Source organism: Gorilla gorilla, chromosome 9, assembly GCF_029281585.2.
Source record: "Gorilla gorilla gorilla isolate KB3781 chromosome 9, NHGRI_mGorGor1-v2.1_pri, whole genome shotgun sequence".
Classification (NCBI taxonomy): Eukaryota; Metazoa; Chordata; class Mammalia; order Primates; family Hominidae; genus Gorilla; species Gorilla gorilla.
Genome location: NC_073233.2, coordinates 16,364,393 through 16,384,244, shown reverse-complemented (window position 1 = coordinate 16,384,244; position 19,852 = coordinate 16,364,393). Strand labels below are relative to the sequence as shown.

At 39.6% G+C, this 19,852-nt stretch overlaps 1 protein-coding gene across 6 annotated transcripts in view; it reads left to right on the top strand.

The window, feature by feature from the left end:
- SBF2 (SET binding factor 2) overlaps window positions 1–19,852 on the top strand; it is a 531,976-nt gene that overhangs the window by 310,188 nt on the left and 201,936 nt on the right. For all 6 annotated transcript variants that reach the window (XM_063710649.1, XM_063710648.1, XM_063710650.1 and 3 more), the window contains one exon: window positions 18,515–18,719. In XM_063710649.1, the coding sequence (XP_063566719.1) occupies window positions 18,515–18,719 (205 nt within the window). The remainder of the gene's footprint in view (window positions 1–18,514; window positions 18,720–19,852) is intronic.

Genomic DNA, 19,852 nt, shown 5'->3' with positions numbered 1-19,852 from the left:
CTCTGCTCAGTCACTGTTGGTTTATTGAAGAGCTTCTGATTTGTGTACATTAATCTCATATCCGGAAACTTTGCTGAATTCTTTTATCAGTTCTAGGAGCTTTCTAGAGGAGTCCTTAGGGTTTTCAAGGTAAATGATTATACCATCAGCAAACAGTGACAGTTTTATTTCCTCTTTACTGATTTAGATGCCCTTTATTTCTTTCTCTTGTCTGATTGTTCTGTCTAGGACTTCCAGTACTATGTTGAAAAGGAGTGGTGAGAGTGGGCACTTGTTCCAGTTCTCAGAGGGAATGCTTTCTACTTTGCCCAATTCAGTATTAGGGTGACTGTGGGTTTGTTATAGATGGCTTTGATTACATTAAGGTATGTCCCTCGTATGCCAGTTTTGCTGAGAGCTTTAATCATAAAGGGATGCTAAATTTTGTCCAGTGCTTTGTCTGCATCTATTGAAATGATCATGTGATTTCTGTTTTTTATTTTGTTTATGTGGTGTATCACATTTATTGGCTTGTATGTTAAACTATCCCTGCATCCCTGGTATGAAACCCACTTGATCATGGTGGATTATCTTTTTGATATGTTGTTGGATTTGGTTAGCTAGTATTTTGTTAAGGATTTTAGCATCTGTGTTCATCAAGGATATTAGTCTGTAGTTTTCTTTTTTGGTTATGTCCTTTCCTGGTTTGGGTATTAGGGTGATGCTGGCTTCATAGAATAAATTAGGGAGAGTTCCTTCTTTCTGTATCTTGTGGAATAGTGTCAAAAGGATTGATACTAGTGTTTCACTGAATGTCTGATAGAATTCTGCTGTGAAGCCATCTGGTCCTCGACTTTTTTTTGTTGGTAATTTTTTAATTACCATTTCAATTTTGCTGCTTGTTATTGGTCTGTTCAGGGTATCTAATTCTTCCTGATTTAATCTAGGAGGGTTGTATTTTTCCAAGAATGTATCAATCTCTTCTAGGTTTTCTAGTTTATGTGTGTAAAGGTGTTGCCTTGAATGATCCTTTGTATTTCAATGGTGTCAGGTGTAATATCTCCAGTTTCATTTCTTAGTGAGATTATTTGGATTTTCTGTCTTCTTTTCTTGGTTAATCTTGCTAATGGTCTATCAATTTTATTTATCTTTTCAAAGAACCAGCTTTTTGTCTCATTTATCTTTTGTAATTTTTTTTGGTTTCAATTTCATTTAGTTCTGCTCTGATCCTGGTTATTTCCTTTCTTCTGCTGGGTTTAAATTTGGTTTGTTCTTGTTTCTCTAGTTCCTTGAGGTATGACCTTAGATTGTCTGTTTGTGCTCTTTCAGACTTTTTGATGTAGGCATTTAGGACTATGAACTTTCCTCTTAGCACCGCCTTTGCTGTATCCCAGAGGTTTTGATAGGTTGTGTCATTATTGTCATTCAGCTTGAAGAATTTTTTAATTTCCATCTTGATTTCATTTTTGACTGAATGCTCATTCAGGAGCAGGTTATTTAAATTCCATGTATTTGCATGGTTTTGAAGGTTCCTTTTGGTGTCAATTTCCTGTTTTATTCCACTGTGGTTTGAGAGAGTGCTTGATAAAATTTCAGTTTTCTTAAATTTATTGAGGCTTGTTTTATGTCCTATGATATGGTCTATCTTGGAGAAAGTTCCATGTGCTGTTGAATAGAATGGGTATTCTGTGGTAGTTGGATGAAATGTTCTGTATATATCCGTTAAGTCCATTTGTTCCAAGATATAGTTTAAATCCATTGTTTCTTTGTTGACTTTTTGTCTTGATGACCTGTCTAATGCTGTCAGTGGAGTATTGACATCCCCCACTATTATTGTGTTGCTGTCTATCTCATTTCTTAGGTCTGTTAGTAATTGTTTTATAAATTTGGGTGCTCCAGTATTAGATGCATATATGTTTAGGATTGTGATATTTTCCTGCTGGAGAAGGCCTTTTACCATTATATACTGTGCCTCTTTGTCTTTTTTAACCACTGTTGCTTTACAGTTTGTTTTGTCTGATATAAGAATAGCTACCCAGCCAGGCGTGGTGTCGCACACCTGTAATCCCAGCACTTTGGGAGGCCAAGGCAGGAGGATCACCTGAAGTCAGGAGTTTGAGACCAGCCTTGCCAACATGGTGAAACCCCGTCTCTACTAAAAATACAAAAATTAGCCAGGCATGGTGGCGGGTGCCTGTAATCCCACTACTTGGGAAGCTGAGGCAGGAAAATCACTTGAACCTGAGAGGCAGAGGTTGCAGTAAGCCAAGATCGCACCACTGTACGCCAGCCTGAATGTCAGAGCAGGACTCTATCTCAAAAAAAAACAAAACAAAAAAAAAACAACTAAAAAGAATAGCTACCCCTGCTGGCTTTTGGTGTTCATTTGCATGAAATGCCTTTTTCCACCCCTTTACCTTAAGTTTATGTGAGTCCTTATGTATGTTAGGTGAGTCTCCTGAAGGCAGCAGATAGTTGATTGGTAAGTTCTTATCCATTCTTCAGTTCTGTATCTTTTAAGTGGAGCATTCAGGTCATTCACATTCAATGTTAGTATTGAAATGTGAGGTACTGTTGCTTTCATCGTGCTCTTCATTGCCTGTGGGCTTTGGTTTGTTTTTTGTTATTGCTTTTTAACTTGTATTTTTGTTTTGTAGGTCCCGTGTGATTTATGCTTTAAAGAGGTTCTGTTTTGATATGTTTCCAGGATTTGTTTCAAGATTTAGAGCTCCTTTTAGCAGTTCTTGTAGTGGTGGTTTGGTAATGGCAAATTCTTTCAGCATTTGTTTGTCTGAAAAATGACGGTATCTTTCTTTCATATATGATGTTTAGTTTCACTGGATACAAAATTCTTGGCTGATAATTGTTTCGTTTGAGGAGGCTGAAGATAGGGCTCCAGTCTCTTCTAGTTTGTAGAGTTTCTGCTGAGAAATCTGCTGTTAATCTGATAGGTTTTTCTTTATAGGTTACCTGTTGCTTCTGTCTCATAGCTCTTAAGATTCTTTCCTTCGTCTTAACTTTGAATAACCTGATGACAGTGTGCCTAGGCGAAGATCTTTTTGCAATGAATTTCCAGGTGTTCTTTGTGCTGCTTGTATTTGGATGTCTAGGTCTTTTGCAAGGCCGGGGAAGTTTTCCTCGATTATTCCCCCAAATATGTTTTCCAGGCTTTTAGAATTATCTTCTTCCTCAGATACAGCGATTATTCTTAGGTTTGGTCATTTAACATAATCCCAGACTTCTTGGAGGCTTTGTTCATATTTTCTTACCCTTTTTTCTTTGTCTTTGTTGGATTAGGTTAATTCAAAGACCTTGTCTTCCAGCTCTGAATTTCTTTCTTCTACTTGTTCAGTTCTATTGCTGAGACTTTCCAGAGCATTTCCCATTTCTAAAAGTGTGTCCAAAGTTTCTTGAATTTTTTATTGTTTTCTCTTTAAGCTATCTATTTCTATGAATATTTCTCCATTCACTTCTTATATCATTTTTTGGATTTCCTTGCATTGGGCTTCGCCTTTCTCTGCTCCCTCCCTCATTAGCTTAGTAACTAACCTCCTGAGTTCTCTTTCAGGTAATCGGAGATTTCTTCTTGGTTTGGATCCATTACTAGTGAACTAGTGTGATTTTTGGGGGGATGTTGAAGAGCCTTGTTTTGTCATATTACCAGGGTTGGTTTTCTGGTTCCTTCTTATTTGGGTAAACTCTGTCAGAGGGAAGGTCTAGGACTGAAGGCTGTTGTTCAGATTATTTTGTCCCACAGAGTGTTCCCTTGGTGTAGTACTCTCCCTCTTTTCCTATGGATGTGACTCCCTGTGAGCCGAACTGCAGTGATTGTTGTCTCTCCTGGATCTAGCCACCCAGCGAGTCTACCTGGCTCCAGGCTGGTGCAGAGGATTGTCTGCGCAGAGTCCTGTGATGTGAACCGTCTATCGGTCTCTCAGCTGTGGGTACCAGTGCCTGTTCCGGTGGAGGTGGCGGAGGGTGCAGTGAGCTTCATGAGGGCCCTTAGCTTTGGTGGTTTAATGCTCTTGTTTTTGCGCTGGTTGGCCTCCTGTCAGGAGGTGGTGCCTTCCAGAAAGCATCAGGTGTAGTAGTGTGGAGAGGGACCAGTGGTGGGCGGGGCCCTTGAACTCCCAAGATTATATGCCCTTTGTCTTCTACTACCAGGGTGGATAGGGAAGGACCATCAGGTTGGGAAGGAGCTAGGCCTGTCTGAGCTCATATTCTCTTTGGGCGGGTCCTGATGTGGCTGCTGTGGGGGATGGGGGTGAGATTCCCAGCTCACTGGAGTTGTGTACCTCGGGAGATTATGGCTCCCTCTGCTGAGTCATGCAAGTTGTCAGGAAAGTGGGGGAAAGCCGGCAGTCACAGGCCTCACCCAGCTCCCACGCAAACAGAAGGGCCAGTTTCTCTCCCGCTGTGCCCCCCAGTAGCCCTGAGTCTGTTTCCAGGCAGAGGGCAAGACGGGCTGCCAGACGGGCTTGAAAACTTGCCCGAGGCTATCCACCTCCCAGCTGTGAAAGAAAAGTGCTTTAGTTCTTCCCCTGCCTGTGAAGTCTGCAACCCGGATTTGCAGCCCCCACCACCCCCGGGGCTTCTCACCCCATTCAAATAGTTAAAAAGTTCAGCTAGAGAATTCCTTCTCCCTGTGGAGTTTTACCTGCTGCTCCTCTGGCCACCCTCCCGAGGGATCCCTGTGGTGCCAGGCAGGAATGGGCTGCTTTGGGACCCAGCAAGCTCCCAGGGCCTTTCTGCTGCTTTCTCTACCCCTGTATTTCGCTTGGCTCTCTAACTTGACTCAGCTTTAGGTAAAGTCGGAAACTTCTCCCAAAAACAGACCTTCAGCTTCTCCGGTATGTGTTCGGGAGAGGAGGGTCTCCCTTTCCCACTTAGACAGTTGGGGCACTCACAGTATTTGGGGTGTCTCCCGAATCCCGCAGGAGCAGTTCGCTTCCTTCCGAGGGTCTGTGGTTCCTCTCCAGATTTCTGGTTTGTTCTTGCAGTTGATCTGGAGCTGAAACTCACAATGCAAGCCTCCACATGCTGCTCTGTCTGGAGCTGCAGTCTAGTCCTGCCTCCCATCTGCCATGATCCACTCTATTTAGACAGTCATTAATTTTTAAAATATACTGTTAAATAAAGTATTTTGTTCACAGAACTAGAAAGCTTCCTCTTTCTGTGATAGTTTTTTTGCTCTGGATTGTAAATTATGAGATATTACAGTTGGTACTGTATATCAAAATAGACCACATTTTTCAAAGTAATTTTCCTGTCAGTCAGTGTGTTATGAAAACATGTTAGTCACAATTTTTTCAGTTACTCATTTGCCCTCATTATGGTTTTCATTTGGGTCTCTTGTAAGACATAAAGATTAGACTCACTGGAGACCAGAACCACCTCAGACAGAACCGACCAGTGTCCTCTGCTTTGGCTTGGCACAGCGGTTGTCAGCTGGTCAGGAGTTGCATTGTTTTGAACAGAGGGAGCGAAAAGCTGAAAGAAAAAAAGCAAATTGACAAGTGACCACAGAAACACAAGGATGAAAATATTCCATGGATAGAGGAAATGCAATAAGTTAAAAGGGCTCGGATGTGGTAAAGTGTGAAATAACTATTTGAACACCAGGAAAGAAAACAGCATAAAATGACAGAGATTATATTCATATGGAAAAATGGATTTGGGCTAATGAGTGTTCCTTATTTCTCCTGCTGTGAAGTTTTGAGTCCTAAGAAAAGTAAAGTAAGTGGGAACTATAGTCGCCAGGGAAAAGTTGAGGGAAGATGTAATTTTTTTTCACTACGATTAGGTCCTGACTTTAGTAAACAAAAAAATACTCTGGAAGACAGAAATGTAACATTCTATACTGTTTCTAATCTAAACATTGTCAAAGTAGAAATTTTCTTTTAATTTGTGGTTCTAACATATACTTTATCTGTATGGCAAATAACTTCTGCAAAGACAACTCAACCGATCTAAATTTAAAGCCATATCATTGATTTAAATATAATATTGGCATCCAAAGATTAAAATATAATAATGGTTATACATTTTTTCATTAGTCTTTTCATAAGGGAAATATAGAATTGAACATTAAAATCTTACTAATAAGATGGTGGTTATTGGTTGTATATCTCTTGAAAAAATAAGAGAAATTAAATTATAAATCAAGTAAACTTTTGTTTTTGCCGATTTCAAACGTTTTTTAAATAATTTCAACTTTTATTTTAGATTAAGGGGCACATGTGCAGATTTGTTAGCTGGGCTTAGTGTGTGATGCTGAGGTTTAGGGTACGATTGATGCCATCACCCAGGCACTGAGCAGAGTACCCAGTAGTCACTTTTCACCCCTTTCCCTACTCCTTTCCTCCCCTGTCTAGTAGTCCTCGGTGTCTACTGTTGCCAGCTTTAATGAGTACCACTTATTTAGCTTCTGGGGAAGATGTATTTTTAAGGAAATAGTGAAGAAGAATTCAGGGTCAGTATCTTGACTCACAACAGGTATTGGTTAATTTAGTGATTTGACTAGATGGACCTTTTTGGACACTGGATTATTAGTCAGTGCTTTGTCACATTCATTTGAAATTGGAGAACCAATTGGATACAAGCAGGGATACTAAAACATTTGTTTCTTTATGTTATTCCATTATTTCTGAGTTTTAAGTTCTACATTTAGAATGTGATCTTTCTTTGAGGGAATAAATACTTTTTTGAAAGAGAACAAAGTAAAGTTCAGAGGTTTCATATTAAAACAAAAAAATCCATCTTTTATGAATTATGCTTATCTAAATTTTGGTAAATAGAAAATTCTTGCTGGGCGCAGTGGCTCATTCCTGTAATCCCAGCATTTGGGAGGCTGAGGCGGGCAGATCACTTGAGGTCAGGAGTTCGAGACCAGCTTGGCCAACATGGTGAAATCCCGTCTCTACTAAAAATACAAAAATTAGCCGGGCATGGTGGCACGTGCCTGTAATCCTAACCATTTGGGAGGCTGAGGCAGGAGAACTGCTTGAACCCAGGAGGCAGAGGTTGCAGTGAGCCGAGATCACACCACTGCATCCAGCTTAGGTGACAGACCAAGACTGTGTCTTGAAAAAAAAAAAATTACATGTGGTGATGGACACCTGTAGTCCTGCCTGTTCAGGAGACTGAGGTGGGAGGATTGCTTGAGCCCAGGAGTTCAGCCAAGGAGTTTGAGGCTGCAGTAAGCTATGATTGAGCCACCGTACTCCAGCCTGGGCAACAGAGCAAGACCCTGTCTCAAAAAAAAAAAAAAAAAAGATGAATTTAATTTCAATTTTAAATTACTTAACACAGAAGTACTTTAATTGACTGTTACTTGTAGATTATTAGCTTCTTTACTAAGAAGCAATATTTTCAGATTTCTCAATACATCACACATTAAATCATAATACTGGTTTAGCAAAAGTACAAATAAATTATTTTTCTGGCAACTTGCATGCCAAGATCTGTTACTTGAATTTATTGACTGATCACATTTTTAGTTATTTATAACCATGCCTGATATGATAAATGTGTTTCCTGATTAGTACACTAAAACTTAAAAAAGAAATCTGGTAGAATTCTGTTAGAAGGAAAACTTGTGTTGTATGCTGGTCTTTGCCACTTACAGTGGCTGTGTAGAAGTAATTACAGCATGATCATATGAGAAATTTCTTTTGACCTATTATAATAATAATAAATATTGAGTTCATATATAAACATACTGCTTTTCTTTCCATGCTCAGTTGATGATGCAGGAGTTGGCCCACTTTGGCTTTCAGAATCTTCAGTGTCTGCATGAGAGCACAGTTAGCTATATTGTGCCAGGCATGGAATTAAGCACTTTACATACAATTATCTCTCATCCTCATAATGACAATGTAAGGCAGGTGTCATTATCCCCATTTTAGTGGTGCTAATTGGCTCAGAATCATATGACTCTTAAGTGATTAAATCCAGATTTTAAATTAGGAATTTTCATCTATTCATTTCCTAAGCCTATGTTCTTTCACTATAAGGCTGGATAGCCTCCAATTGGAAAAAACGATGTTTCCAGTAGTTGACTTTACATGTTGTTCTTTTTGTTTGTTTGAGACAAGGTCTCACTCTGTTGCCCAGGCTGGAGTGCAGTGGCACAATCTCGGCTTACTGCAGCCTCGACCTCCTGGGCTCCAGCAATCCTCCTACCTCAGCCTCCTGAGTAGCTGGGACTACAAGCATATGCCACCACACCCAGCTAATTTTTTTGTATTTTTTGGTAGAGACGGAGTTTCACCGTGTTGCCCAGGCTGATCTGGAACTCCTGGGCTCAAGGGATCCACTCGCCTCGGCCCAGGAGGTCGAGGCTTGAGCCCAGAAGGTTGAGGCTACATTGAGCCAAAGTCCTGCCACCACACTCCAGCATGGGTGATAAAGTGAGACCCTGTCTCAAAAACAAAAACAATCTAACAAACAAAAACACAGACAATCCCTATCCTTTAAAATTGACACTTTAAAAGTGATCATCATGAAGTATTATTATTAAGAGATTATATTACTAGGTAAGAGCCCTTCAAATGTCTTCTACATTTCATGGGCCTTATTGGAAATTTTTTTCGCAATCTAATTATATTTCATTTAATTTAATAAATTCTATTAGTTAAGTACTTATTAGTGCCAGGCATATTCTAGGTACATAATTCTCCTAATATCCTTCAGAAAAGGATACACAGACATGACAAGTAAGAATTTGTGACTGTCCCAATGGATTGTCATTAGATTGTCTGAGATTCCTTCTAGTGCTAAGATTCTGAAGTCCGTGATGATAAAATCATCATTCATGAAGTAAATACTTTATAAAGTTAAAAAACAGAACATGATAGTAAAGTTACTTTCTTAGGTTATGCAGGAAATTGGGGGAAGGGAGGCAGGATGGTATCAATGCGAGGAAAATAATCCACATGGTTCTATTTTTAACTAGTCAGTTGTTGTTTTTTTAATCACATTTCTAAAATTCCCTTTTGATAAGCAAGAACCAACCATCTAATTTGACTCTTTCCTTGTTATTGGGTTGGAATTGAGACCTGGTGATTCCATTCAGATGTTTGTAAATACTTTATTGCACTGAAGTCTGATATGTGTATCTAGGCCCTCTTTTCATTTCCCTTTGAAGCACCTCAAAAATATACCTTAATTTTCCTGTCTCTTCTCACCACTCCTTTATATTGCTTTTTAGTGAGATTTTAGGAATGTGAGTAGGATGAATTGTAACTGAGCTTAGCTGCTCTTTTAGCTTTCTGGAGCTTCCCAAATAATTAAGAAAGGCATTTGGTGACTTTGGGGGAATGGGTTAGGTGGAAGGAAGGAGAAGGAAATGACTAAACCCACTAGAGACAAACAGTGTAAGCATTGGTAACAAAGATTATTGTAAAAAAGATACTGTAACAGAGATTATCGGCAACACATCTATGCAGCTTCTTTCCATTCCCAATTGATAATGTAGGGGTTGGCCTACTTTTTTGGCTTTCAGAATCTTCAGTGTCTGCATGAGAACACAAGTAACTACTTCCCTGCCCTATCCCTATGATTCTTTTTTTTTTTTTTTTCTTAAAGAGACAGGGTCGTGCCTTGTCACCCAGAAAGGAGTGCAGTGGCTTGATCATAGCTCATTGCAACCTTGACCTCCTAGGTTCAAGCAATCCTCCTGCTTCAGCCTTCCTAGTAGCTGGGACTACAGGTACACATCACCATGCCTAGCTAATTTTTTGTAATTTTTTTGTAGAGATAGGGTCTCACTATGTTGCCCAGGATGGTCTTGAACTCTTAGCCTCAAGCAGTCCTCCTATCTCAGCCTCCTAAAATGTTGGGATTACAGGGGTAAGCCAATGCCCCTGGCCTCTATGATTCTTGATATGCGCATATAAAGGACCACTAATAAATGTTTTCACAAAGTGAGAACATTAAGATAGGCCAAGACAAAAAGATAGGCCAAGACAAGAACTTCATAAAACTTCTACTTCAGGGCATTAAGAAATCAGTTGGGTGGGGTGCGGTGGCTCACGCTTGTAATCCCAGCACTTTGGGAGACTGAGGCGGGCGGATCACGAGGTCAGGAAATCGAGACCACGGTGAAACCCCGTCTCTACTAAAAATACAAAAAAATTAGCTGGGCATGGTGGTGGGCGCCTGTAGTCCCAGCTACTCGGAGAGGCTGAGGCAGGAGAATGGCGTGAACCCAGGAGGTGGAGGTTGTAGTGAGCCGAGATCACGCCACTGCACTCCAGCCTGGGCAACAGAGCAAGACTCCATCTCAAAAAAAAGCAAAAAACAACAAACAAAAAAAAAAAGAAAAGAAATCAGTTGGACATGTGTTTTATTGTTTTACATAGTACAGTATTCCTAATTTGTTTTGCATCTGCAATAGTATAAAAATATTTACTAGATATGTAATTTGACAATTTTTGTTTTATTGTTTTTTGCTTTTTATTTTGAAAGTGGTGTCTCACTTTGTTGCCCAGGCTGAAGTACAGTGGCTATTCACGGGCATAACCATAGTGCACTACAGCCTCAAACTTCTGGGCTCAAGCGATCCTCCCACCTCACGCTCCCAAGTAGCTGGGACTACAGACACTTACCACCATACCTGGCTTTGTCTGACAGTTTTAGTAAAAGTTAAAGGAAATATTAAAGAACTTAAAATTCTGTGTAAAATAATATCAGATATCTGGGCCAGGCGCAGTGGCTCACGCCTGTAATCCCAGCACTTTGGGAGGCCAAGGCGGACAGATCATGAGGTCAGGAGTTGGAGACCAGCCTGGCCAACATGGTGAAACACTGTCTCTACTAAAGATACAAAAAATTAGCCGGGTGTGGTGGCATGTGCCTGTAATCCCAGCTACTCGGGAGGCTGAGGCAAGAGAATCGCTTGAACCTGGGAGGCAAAGGTTGCAGTGAGCCGAGATCACGTCATTGCACTCCAGCCTGGGCAACAAGACAAGACTTCGTCTCAAAAAAAAAAAAGAAGAAGAAGAAGAAGAAGAATATGAGATTTATAATTGTGCCTTATGGATATTTCATTGCCCAGCATTGAACCAAATAGAATCCTAATGGGAGAACAAAACTCAAATACAAGAAATAACTAGTCCAAATCAAATAAAATCTACGCCCTTTACATTTCTGCAAATTGTTAATTTCACTACCAGGTTAATTTCACTACATGTCATCTACACTGATGATATTTATACTGTTTGCCAACTGTGAATAAAGGAATTTTTTAATTATAGAAAGGAAGTAAAATATTGTGATTACCTTTAGAGAGTCAAGACATAGACATAAACGACTTATATAGATAATGATGATGAAATGAAGCCCTGCCCGCAAAGCATAGGCTTCAAATTGAACCCCCTCTCCCGTCCTATCTGATTTCTTTGTTCACTTATAAGTCAGGTTTATCATGATCTAATTTTTATATACAGTAAAATGTATACTTTTTAATCTACAGTTATGAGTTTTGACAAATGCATGAAGTCATACAACCACTAGCATCACAATAAGTAAGTAGAGTATTTCTATCACCCCCCAAAGTTCCTTAATGCTCCTTTATAGTCACATCTTCCCACCACCTCAAACACTTGGCAATCACTGATCAATTTTTTTGTCTGTATAGTTTTGCCTTTTCCATAATGGCATTATGTAGTTTTTTGAGTTTAGCTTCATTCACTTAGCACAGTGCATTTCAGATTCAATCATGTTGCTTCACACAGTTGTTTATTCCTTTTTCTGAGTGGTAATCCACTTTATGGATGGACTAAAGTTTTATTTACCTGTTGACCACTGAAAGACAATTTTAGCAATAATGAATAAAACCACCCCAAACATTTGCATAAGTTTTTGTATAAATATAAGTTTTCATTTCTCTTGTATGAATACCTAGGAGTGGGAGGCTGGAATATATGGTAATACAATATTTAACTGTATGGGAAACTGCCAAACTGTTTTCTCAAGTGTCTAAGTTATTTTGCATTTTCACCAGCAGTATATTAGCATTCCATTTGCGCCACATCTTTACTAACACTTGGTATTGTCAGTTGGTTTCTTTTTTTTTTTTTTTTTTTTGAGTCAGAGTTTCGCTGTTGTTGCCCAGACTGGAGTGCCATGGCACAATCTCGACTCACCACAACCTCTGCCTCCTGGGTTCAAGCGATTCTCCTGCCTCAGCCTCCCAAGTAGCTGGGATTATAGGCATACACCACCACACCTGGCTAATTTTATATTTTTAGTAGAGGTGGGGTTTCTCCGTGTTGATCAGGCTGGTCTCGAACTCCCGTGAGCCACCCACCTCGGCCTCGCAAAATGCTGGAATTATAGGCATGAGCTACTGCACCCGGCTGGTTTCTTTCTTTTCTTTTTTTTTGGCGGGGGGGGGGGGGGGGCGGTGTTGGGGGAGGGTCTTGTTTTAGCCTTTCCAATAGGTATGTGGTGGTATCTCATTGTGATTCTAATTTGTATTTCAGCAGGTGAGTGAGAGTATAGGACTGTTAGCTGGTCACTGTATGTTGCCTTCGTACTTGTGACAAGAGTACTTGTCTTAGAATAGGAAATCTCTATCTGGAGTCATGAATTAGAGCAGTGGTTCTCAACAGGAGCAACCCTCCCACCCTACTTCATGAAATTGGTCTGGAGACATTTTTGGTGGTCACAGTTGGAGGGACTGTGCTACTGTCATCTAGTGGATAAAGGCCAAAGATACTTCTAAACATCTTACAATACACAAGACACCTACTCTTTATCGCAAATAATTATCAAGCCCAAATGTCAATTAGTGCATAGGTTGAGAAACCCTGAATTAGGGCAACCAGCATATCAAATATTAAAGTCGTCTACTTGTATTAAGGATAAGACATTCAGTTGAATGTCTCAGTCATCTCACAAGGATGTGATCCTTGAAAGTCCTATGAAGTTGGAAAATTGAGGATGAGTCATTCCATCAATGTCATGTACACTACCAGGCAACTCTAAAGAGTCCAGTTACGTTTTGACAATGTTTAACAATTTACTCCAGTGACAGTATTGCCATCAACTGTATTAGAAAAAAAATTTGTGTCACTTGCTATCCCACATAGCTCTAAGTATAATTTGTGCACTTTAAATAATTTCAAATACTTGAATTAATCTGGGAAGCTTGATAAGCTCTAACAATATCATATTGATTTGTCTTTCAGTGCTGAGATAGGAAAAATTTTCTTTTTCCCAAGGTGGCTATTGCCCACTTTGAATTTCCATTGGGGTTTGGGGCTTTTGTTGTGCCTTGCTTTGCTTTTATTTGAAATTAGTTTCAAGCCTTGTATTCTGTAATCCCTAGGCATATTCTCACTTAGCCTACCAAAGCTGGGGGTAGCTGGGCGTGCTGCAGGGGGGAGGAGTGCTGCAGACCAGATGATGTGTGTACATGTCACTTTTTCATGTCTGAGAAAAATCATTCTACCTCGAATTACTAAAGTATACTCTTAAAGCAGGATTATAGAGACCATTCCTTGAAAATCATTATCCAAATTCAAAATGTAAAAGACAGTGCATTCTGCCAAACTCTTTTCAGTAGTTTATTTTGGTTACTTTGGAAAAAAATGTTGCCAGGTTCACTGTAAGTGTTTAGTTGTCTAGCCCTTGTTTATTACTTTATATTTGCATTTCTCTGGAATCAAAGATGAAAATTTGGCTGCTGCTTTGTGCTGTCGGAAAATAACGGATTTCCTTATTTCAACAAGGAGATTCAACACAAAATTGGGCTGTAGCTTTTAATGAGCTTGGTGATGTTCAAGGGACCAGTCCAAACACATTTTGTGTTACAAGTAAAAGCAGATGTTTTTAAGTATATTCAGAATACAGTGAGCCCTACCCTAAACCTCCTCTCATTGCTATTGTCTTCTCAAAAGTCATTTCGTGACCAAGTTAGGTTCAAGGTAGCAAATGCGGTCCTTTACATTTATCATGCTGCCCGTTAGAGGGCAGCAGTATACAGACTCAGGAGCCAGAAAACCAAATATTACTGTATTCTGGGGCATAAGTCTTTTTCGAATCTTCTAAACACAGCTAAATATATCATAATTTAACAAAATCCCTAATCTGCATTTTGGTGTAGAATATCTATACAACTACAGATATTCAACTTTGAACTTTGTTTTAACATGATCTTTTAAATGCTTGTAATTCTAAATTGTGTATGGATTTGGTTTACAATATTTCTAATTGCTTCTGGGAAGACTGTTAATAACTTATAGCAACACCTTTTTTACATAAATGCTTTCTATTTAAAACTTATTGGAGGGCTGGGCGTGGTGGCTTACGCCTGTAATCCCAGTGCTTTGGGAGGCTGAGGCTGGTGGATCACGAGGTCAGAAGTTTGAGACCAGCCTGAACAACATAATGAAACCCCGTCTTTACTAAAAATACAAAAGAATTAGCCAGGCGTGGTGGTGCACACCTGTAATCCCAGCTACTTGGGAGGCTGAGGCAGAAGAATCAATTGAACCCGGGAGGCAGAGGTTGCAGCGAGCAGAGATCGCGCCACTGCACCCCAGCCTGGACAACAAAGTGAAACTCTGTCTCAAAAACAAACAAACAAACAAAAAACATATTGGATACTACTACTATAATTACTAAAATATAAGTAGTTGGTAATGTGTTGGAAATCTTGGGAGAAAGAGATGGCTTTAGTTATAGAAGCATGGTACCATGCCATAGAATATGCAGAGAATAAGAGAATAAATATTTTTTAAATGAATGTAGCCAAAGTTTTTGGAAAACAGCCTTTAGATTCATTCTGGGGTGGTGTGTGTGTGTGTGTTTGTGTGTTCTAACAGCTTTACTGTAACAGCTCATTCAATACTCATAAGAACCTTATGAAGTAGGTACTATATTATTATCTTCCTTACAGATGTGAAAACTACAACACAAGGGGTAAGTGAATTGACACTGCACCAGGTCACACTACTAGTAAGTGGCCAAGCTAGAGTTTGAAACGAGGCATTCTGAAATCAGAGATCATGAACTAAAAATACTTTGTTATACTACCTCTCATTGAATTGTCTAACCTTTCCCCCTGAATTGTCATGCCACCTATCTCTATCATATTTTCTCACATAGTCCTGTTTTGGGGCTCTCTGTTCTATTCCATTCATCCTTTTAACCCTTCACTAATAACAGTTGTTGTACTGTATTAATTATTAAAGGTTTATGTAAGTTTTGATATCTGGAAATCTTAACTCTCCCACTTAACTCTTCTTCAGAATTTCCTTGACTATTTTTGGTCTTTGTATGTCCCTATGAAGTTTAGGATGAACTTACCAAATTATAGGACCAACTCTTTAGAGATTTTGACTAGAAGTGATATGTGCATCCTTCTTTTTCTTTTTTTTTTTCCTTTCTTGAGACAAGGTCTCACTCTGTCACCCAGGCTGGAGTGTGGTGGTGCAATCACAGCTCACCACAGCCTCCATCTCCCAGGCTTAAACTATCCTCCTCCCTCAGTCCCCTGAGTAGCTGGGACTATGGGCAGGCACCACCATGCCTGGCTAATTTTTTATTTTTTTGTAGAAATGGGGTCTCACTGTGTTGCTCAGACTGGTCTTGTACTCCTGGACTAAAGTGGTCTGCCCACTCCGAACTCCCAAAGTGCTGAGATTACATAAGCATAAGACACTGTGCCTGGCCAATGCATCCTGCTTTTTCTAAACCACCCCAAGTCATTTTTGGAAAAAGACGGAAGACAGATAATATAACAATAGAGAAAAAAATATATATATAACTAGAAAAAATACTTGTGTTACTAAGATTATTTCTACTTTTATTTTTCCAAGTTTTAAATTTTATTATAAATATTTACTTCATGAGAAATATATTTAGAGTTTTAATTTTTATTATAAAGAAAGTATAGATAGAAACCAAAGTAATGAATAAACTTTAAATAATTCAGACCTCAAGATCCACATGAATTACCTGGCCAGCCTGAAAAAAAGATACCTATCCAATATGTTTTAGAGAATTGATACTTATTATTTTTGGGAAGACAGTATATGAGTAAGAGTCATGCCTAAAGAACAGAGAAGAACAAAAACACTACTTTTTGAAAAGGGCAGTTTTAGACACTACAGGCCAGTGACATTGGTGTTAAGTCCAGACAGAATTGTAAAACAGTTTTTCAACATTTGGTTTAGAAAGAGTGATTACTAAGAGTTGGACTAAGGATTTACTTACTTATTTTTCCCTGTCTTTGCTAGATATGGGGGGAAATACAGAGCATGTATGAGAGCTGCTTTGGCAAGAACAGATTTTAAATCTGATTTCACCTTCTGAGGAGCCTTATATAAGATAAGCTTAATTATATAACTTAGGCAAAGTTGTTTTCCCTGCATCACATAATAAGGACTAGAGCAAGAACTGGAACCCATGTGTTTTGACACTTACGGCAGTGGGAGGAAGCAGTGTGTTTCTATTATATTGCTGAGACATACTAGCTATATCATCTGCCTTAGCCCAACATTTTCTTTATCTAGGTCTGGGCCATATAACCAAAAAGAATTGTGGGGAGCAGCCCTAAGAAGTGATGGCAGTTGGCCATTTTAACTGTCAAGAGGATGTATGGGAGGCTGAGGTGGGCGGATCACGAGGTCAGGAGATCAAGACCATCCTGGCTAACACAGTGAAACCCCGTCTCTACTAAAAATACAAAAAATTAGCCGGGCGCGATGGCAGGCGCCTGTTGTCCCGGCTCCTCGGGAGGCTGAGGCAGGAGAATGGCGTGAACCCGGGAGGTGGAGCTTGCAGTGAGCCAAGCTCACGCCACTGCACCCCAGCCTGGGCGACAGAGCAAGACTGCGTCTAAAAAAAAAAAAAAAAAAAAAAAAAAAGGATATATGGGATAGTATTGAGTTTAATCTACAGCATCAATAACATAGGTTCAGTGGGAATAAGGAATTTTCTGGTCGCAAAGAATAAGTGTTAGAATTGGTCAAGAATAGTTGTAAAGCAGCCTTCCCTAGAGAACTTTATAAAAGAATGGATTCCATTCTACCTGGAGTGTTTTTGAGATCTAATCCTGCTTAACCAGATGACTGAAAAGTTCATGCCAACCCAAAGAGTCTACAAAAATATTAGCTGACACATTTAATTCAATTCTTGCAATCCTTATGTGTGTTCAGCATTGTGTCCCCCTCATTAGGATGCAGTGGGAAGAGCTTTAGAGTGCCAGGCAGTTTCTAGACGCAGTAGGTATACATCTACTCTCATGGAGCTTTATTTTATGGAGAGAAGGATAGACAATAAACAAGTTAAATAAAATGTAAAGTATGTGAGAGAGTGATAAGTGATATAGAGAAAAATATAACAGGGATAGGGAGTGTGTTGGGGAAGAGAGTATAATTTTAGATAAGGTGATCGGGAAAGGTGGCTTTTGAGCTAAGAAATGCAAGAAAGGAAGGAGGATGCTGTACAGATTCATGGGGCACAGGCATTCCAGGCAGAGAGAACAGTTAAGTGCAAAGGCTTTGAGTCAGGAACAAGAAGTTCTGTGTGTCTAGAGCAGAAAAAAATGAAAGAAATCATGGCAGGACACATCATATAGAAAGGCCAGATCTTGTAGGGTGTTGTAAGTTGTTTTAAGAACTTTGGGTTTTATTGTGAGTGAGATGACAAGCCATTGGAATGAACAGAACGGTTATGTGATGAACTGACATACTCTTAACTAGATCATATAGTCTGCAGTGTTGAATGAAGGAGTACAGGTGGAAGCAGGGAGACTAGGAGACTGTTGTACTGCTGTAACGTGAGGTGTTGACTTGAACCAAAGTGTTGTGAAACTGGCCAAGTTGTAAACATTTTAAAGGTAAAGTCCACAAGATCTGCAGAGGAATGGATAGTTGGGTGTTAGAGAATGGCATTAAAGATAACTCTAAGCTTTTTGTCTAAATGATTGGAAAAAATAAATGTGCCATTTACTGATGTGAGGAAGACTGAAGAAAGCAGGGATAGAGGTGGGTGAAGATTAAGAGCTGCATTCTGGACATAGGTTTAGAATTTTTTTAAAAATCCAAGTGAAAATATTGTATAGAGAGTTAAACATGTGGGTATGGGGTTTAGGAGAAAGCTTGTTTAAAGAAAAAAACTTGTGAATTATTGGTATTTTTATGGTTTAAAGATAGGAGACTGGAAGTGATCACCAAGGAATGAATGTTAATAGAAAAAAAGACCCAAGGACTGAGCCCTGAGATATTCACATTGTTAAGAGATTAGGGAGATGAGAAATAGACAAAGATGTAGCAAGAAGACCTAGAAACCAAGTAAAGAAAGTGTTCATGGAAGAGGAAGACAGATGCCAAGCTTTATCAGATGCTGCTGATAGAGCATGTAAGAAGAAGTAAGATTTTGGTACTTCATGTTTTATGGCGTATATATGAATGTATGTATAACCACCCAGCTCGTGTCCCTGTAAGCTCCCACTCCCTTCCTGGTGATCTGCCATTGTTATTTTAACTTGGAGTAATTTTACCTATGTCTGATATTACAGGAGAATCCAAATCCTCATATGGCATTCCAGAAAGTTCCACGGCCAACAGAAGGATCCCATTTGCGAGTTCATATTCTTCCTTTCCCAAAGATTAATGAAGCCCGGGTTCAGGAATTAATACAGGAAAATGTTGCTAAGAACCAGAATGCACCTCCTGCCACACGAATAGAAAAGAAATGTGTTGTGCCAGCAGGTCCACCTGTTGGTATGTATTTGTCTGTCTGTTTTAAAAGTAAACTGTTTATAAGGATGTAAGACCCAAAAAGGAAAAGTGTGCAATTTGATGAATTTTCACAAAGTGAACAAACTCCTGTAGCTAGAATCAGAGCATTATCAATACTCAGAAACTGTTTCATTCACTGCCTCCCAAAAAGGGTAATCATAACCCAACCACTGCCACTATAGAATCTTTTCTTTTTTTAATAACAGCTTTATTGAGATATGTTACATACTGTAAATTCGCCAATGTAAAATGTGCGATCCCATGATTTTTAGTATATTTACAGACTCATTCAACCATTATTACTATTTAATTTGAGAATATGTATATATATATATATATATATGAGAGAGAGAGAGAGAGAGAGAGAGAGAGAGAGAGAGAGAGAGATGGAGTTTCACTCTTGTTGCCCAGGCTGGAGTACAATGGTGTGATCTCGGCTCACCATAACTTCTGCCTCCTGGGTTCGAGCAATTCTCTTGCCTCAACCTCCTGAGTAGCTGGGATTACAGGCATGTGCCACCTCGCCCAGCTAATTTTGTATTTTTAGTAGAGACAGAGTTTCTCCATGTTAGTCAGGCTGGTCTCGAACTCCCGACCTCAGGTGATCCGCTGACCTTGGCCTCCCAAAGTGTTGGGATTACAGGCGTGAGCCACTGCACCCGGCAAGAATGTTTTTATAACCTAAATAGAAACCTCACACCTATTAGCAGTCACTCCCTATTTCCTCCCCAAACTACCTTCTCCCCAGCCTTATACAGTAATCTACTTTCTGTCTTCATAGCTTTACCTATTCTGGACATTTTATATAAATAGAATTATACAAAATTATACAAAATGTAATCTTTTATGACTGGCTTCCATCTACGTTGTAGCATGTATCAGTATTTCGTTTCTTTTTTTGTTGTTGTTGAGACAGAGTCTCGCTCTGTCGCCCAGGCTGGAGTGCAGTGGAGCAATCTCGGCTCACTGCAAGCTCCGCCTCCCGGGCTCACACCATTCTCCTGCCTCAGCCTCCCGAGTAGCTGGGACTACAGGCGCCCGCCACCAGGCCCGGCTAATTTTTTTGTATTTTTAGTAGAGATGGGGTTTCACTGTGTTAGCCAGGATGGTCTTGA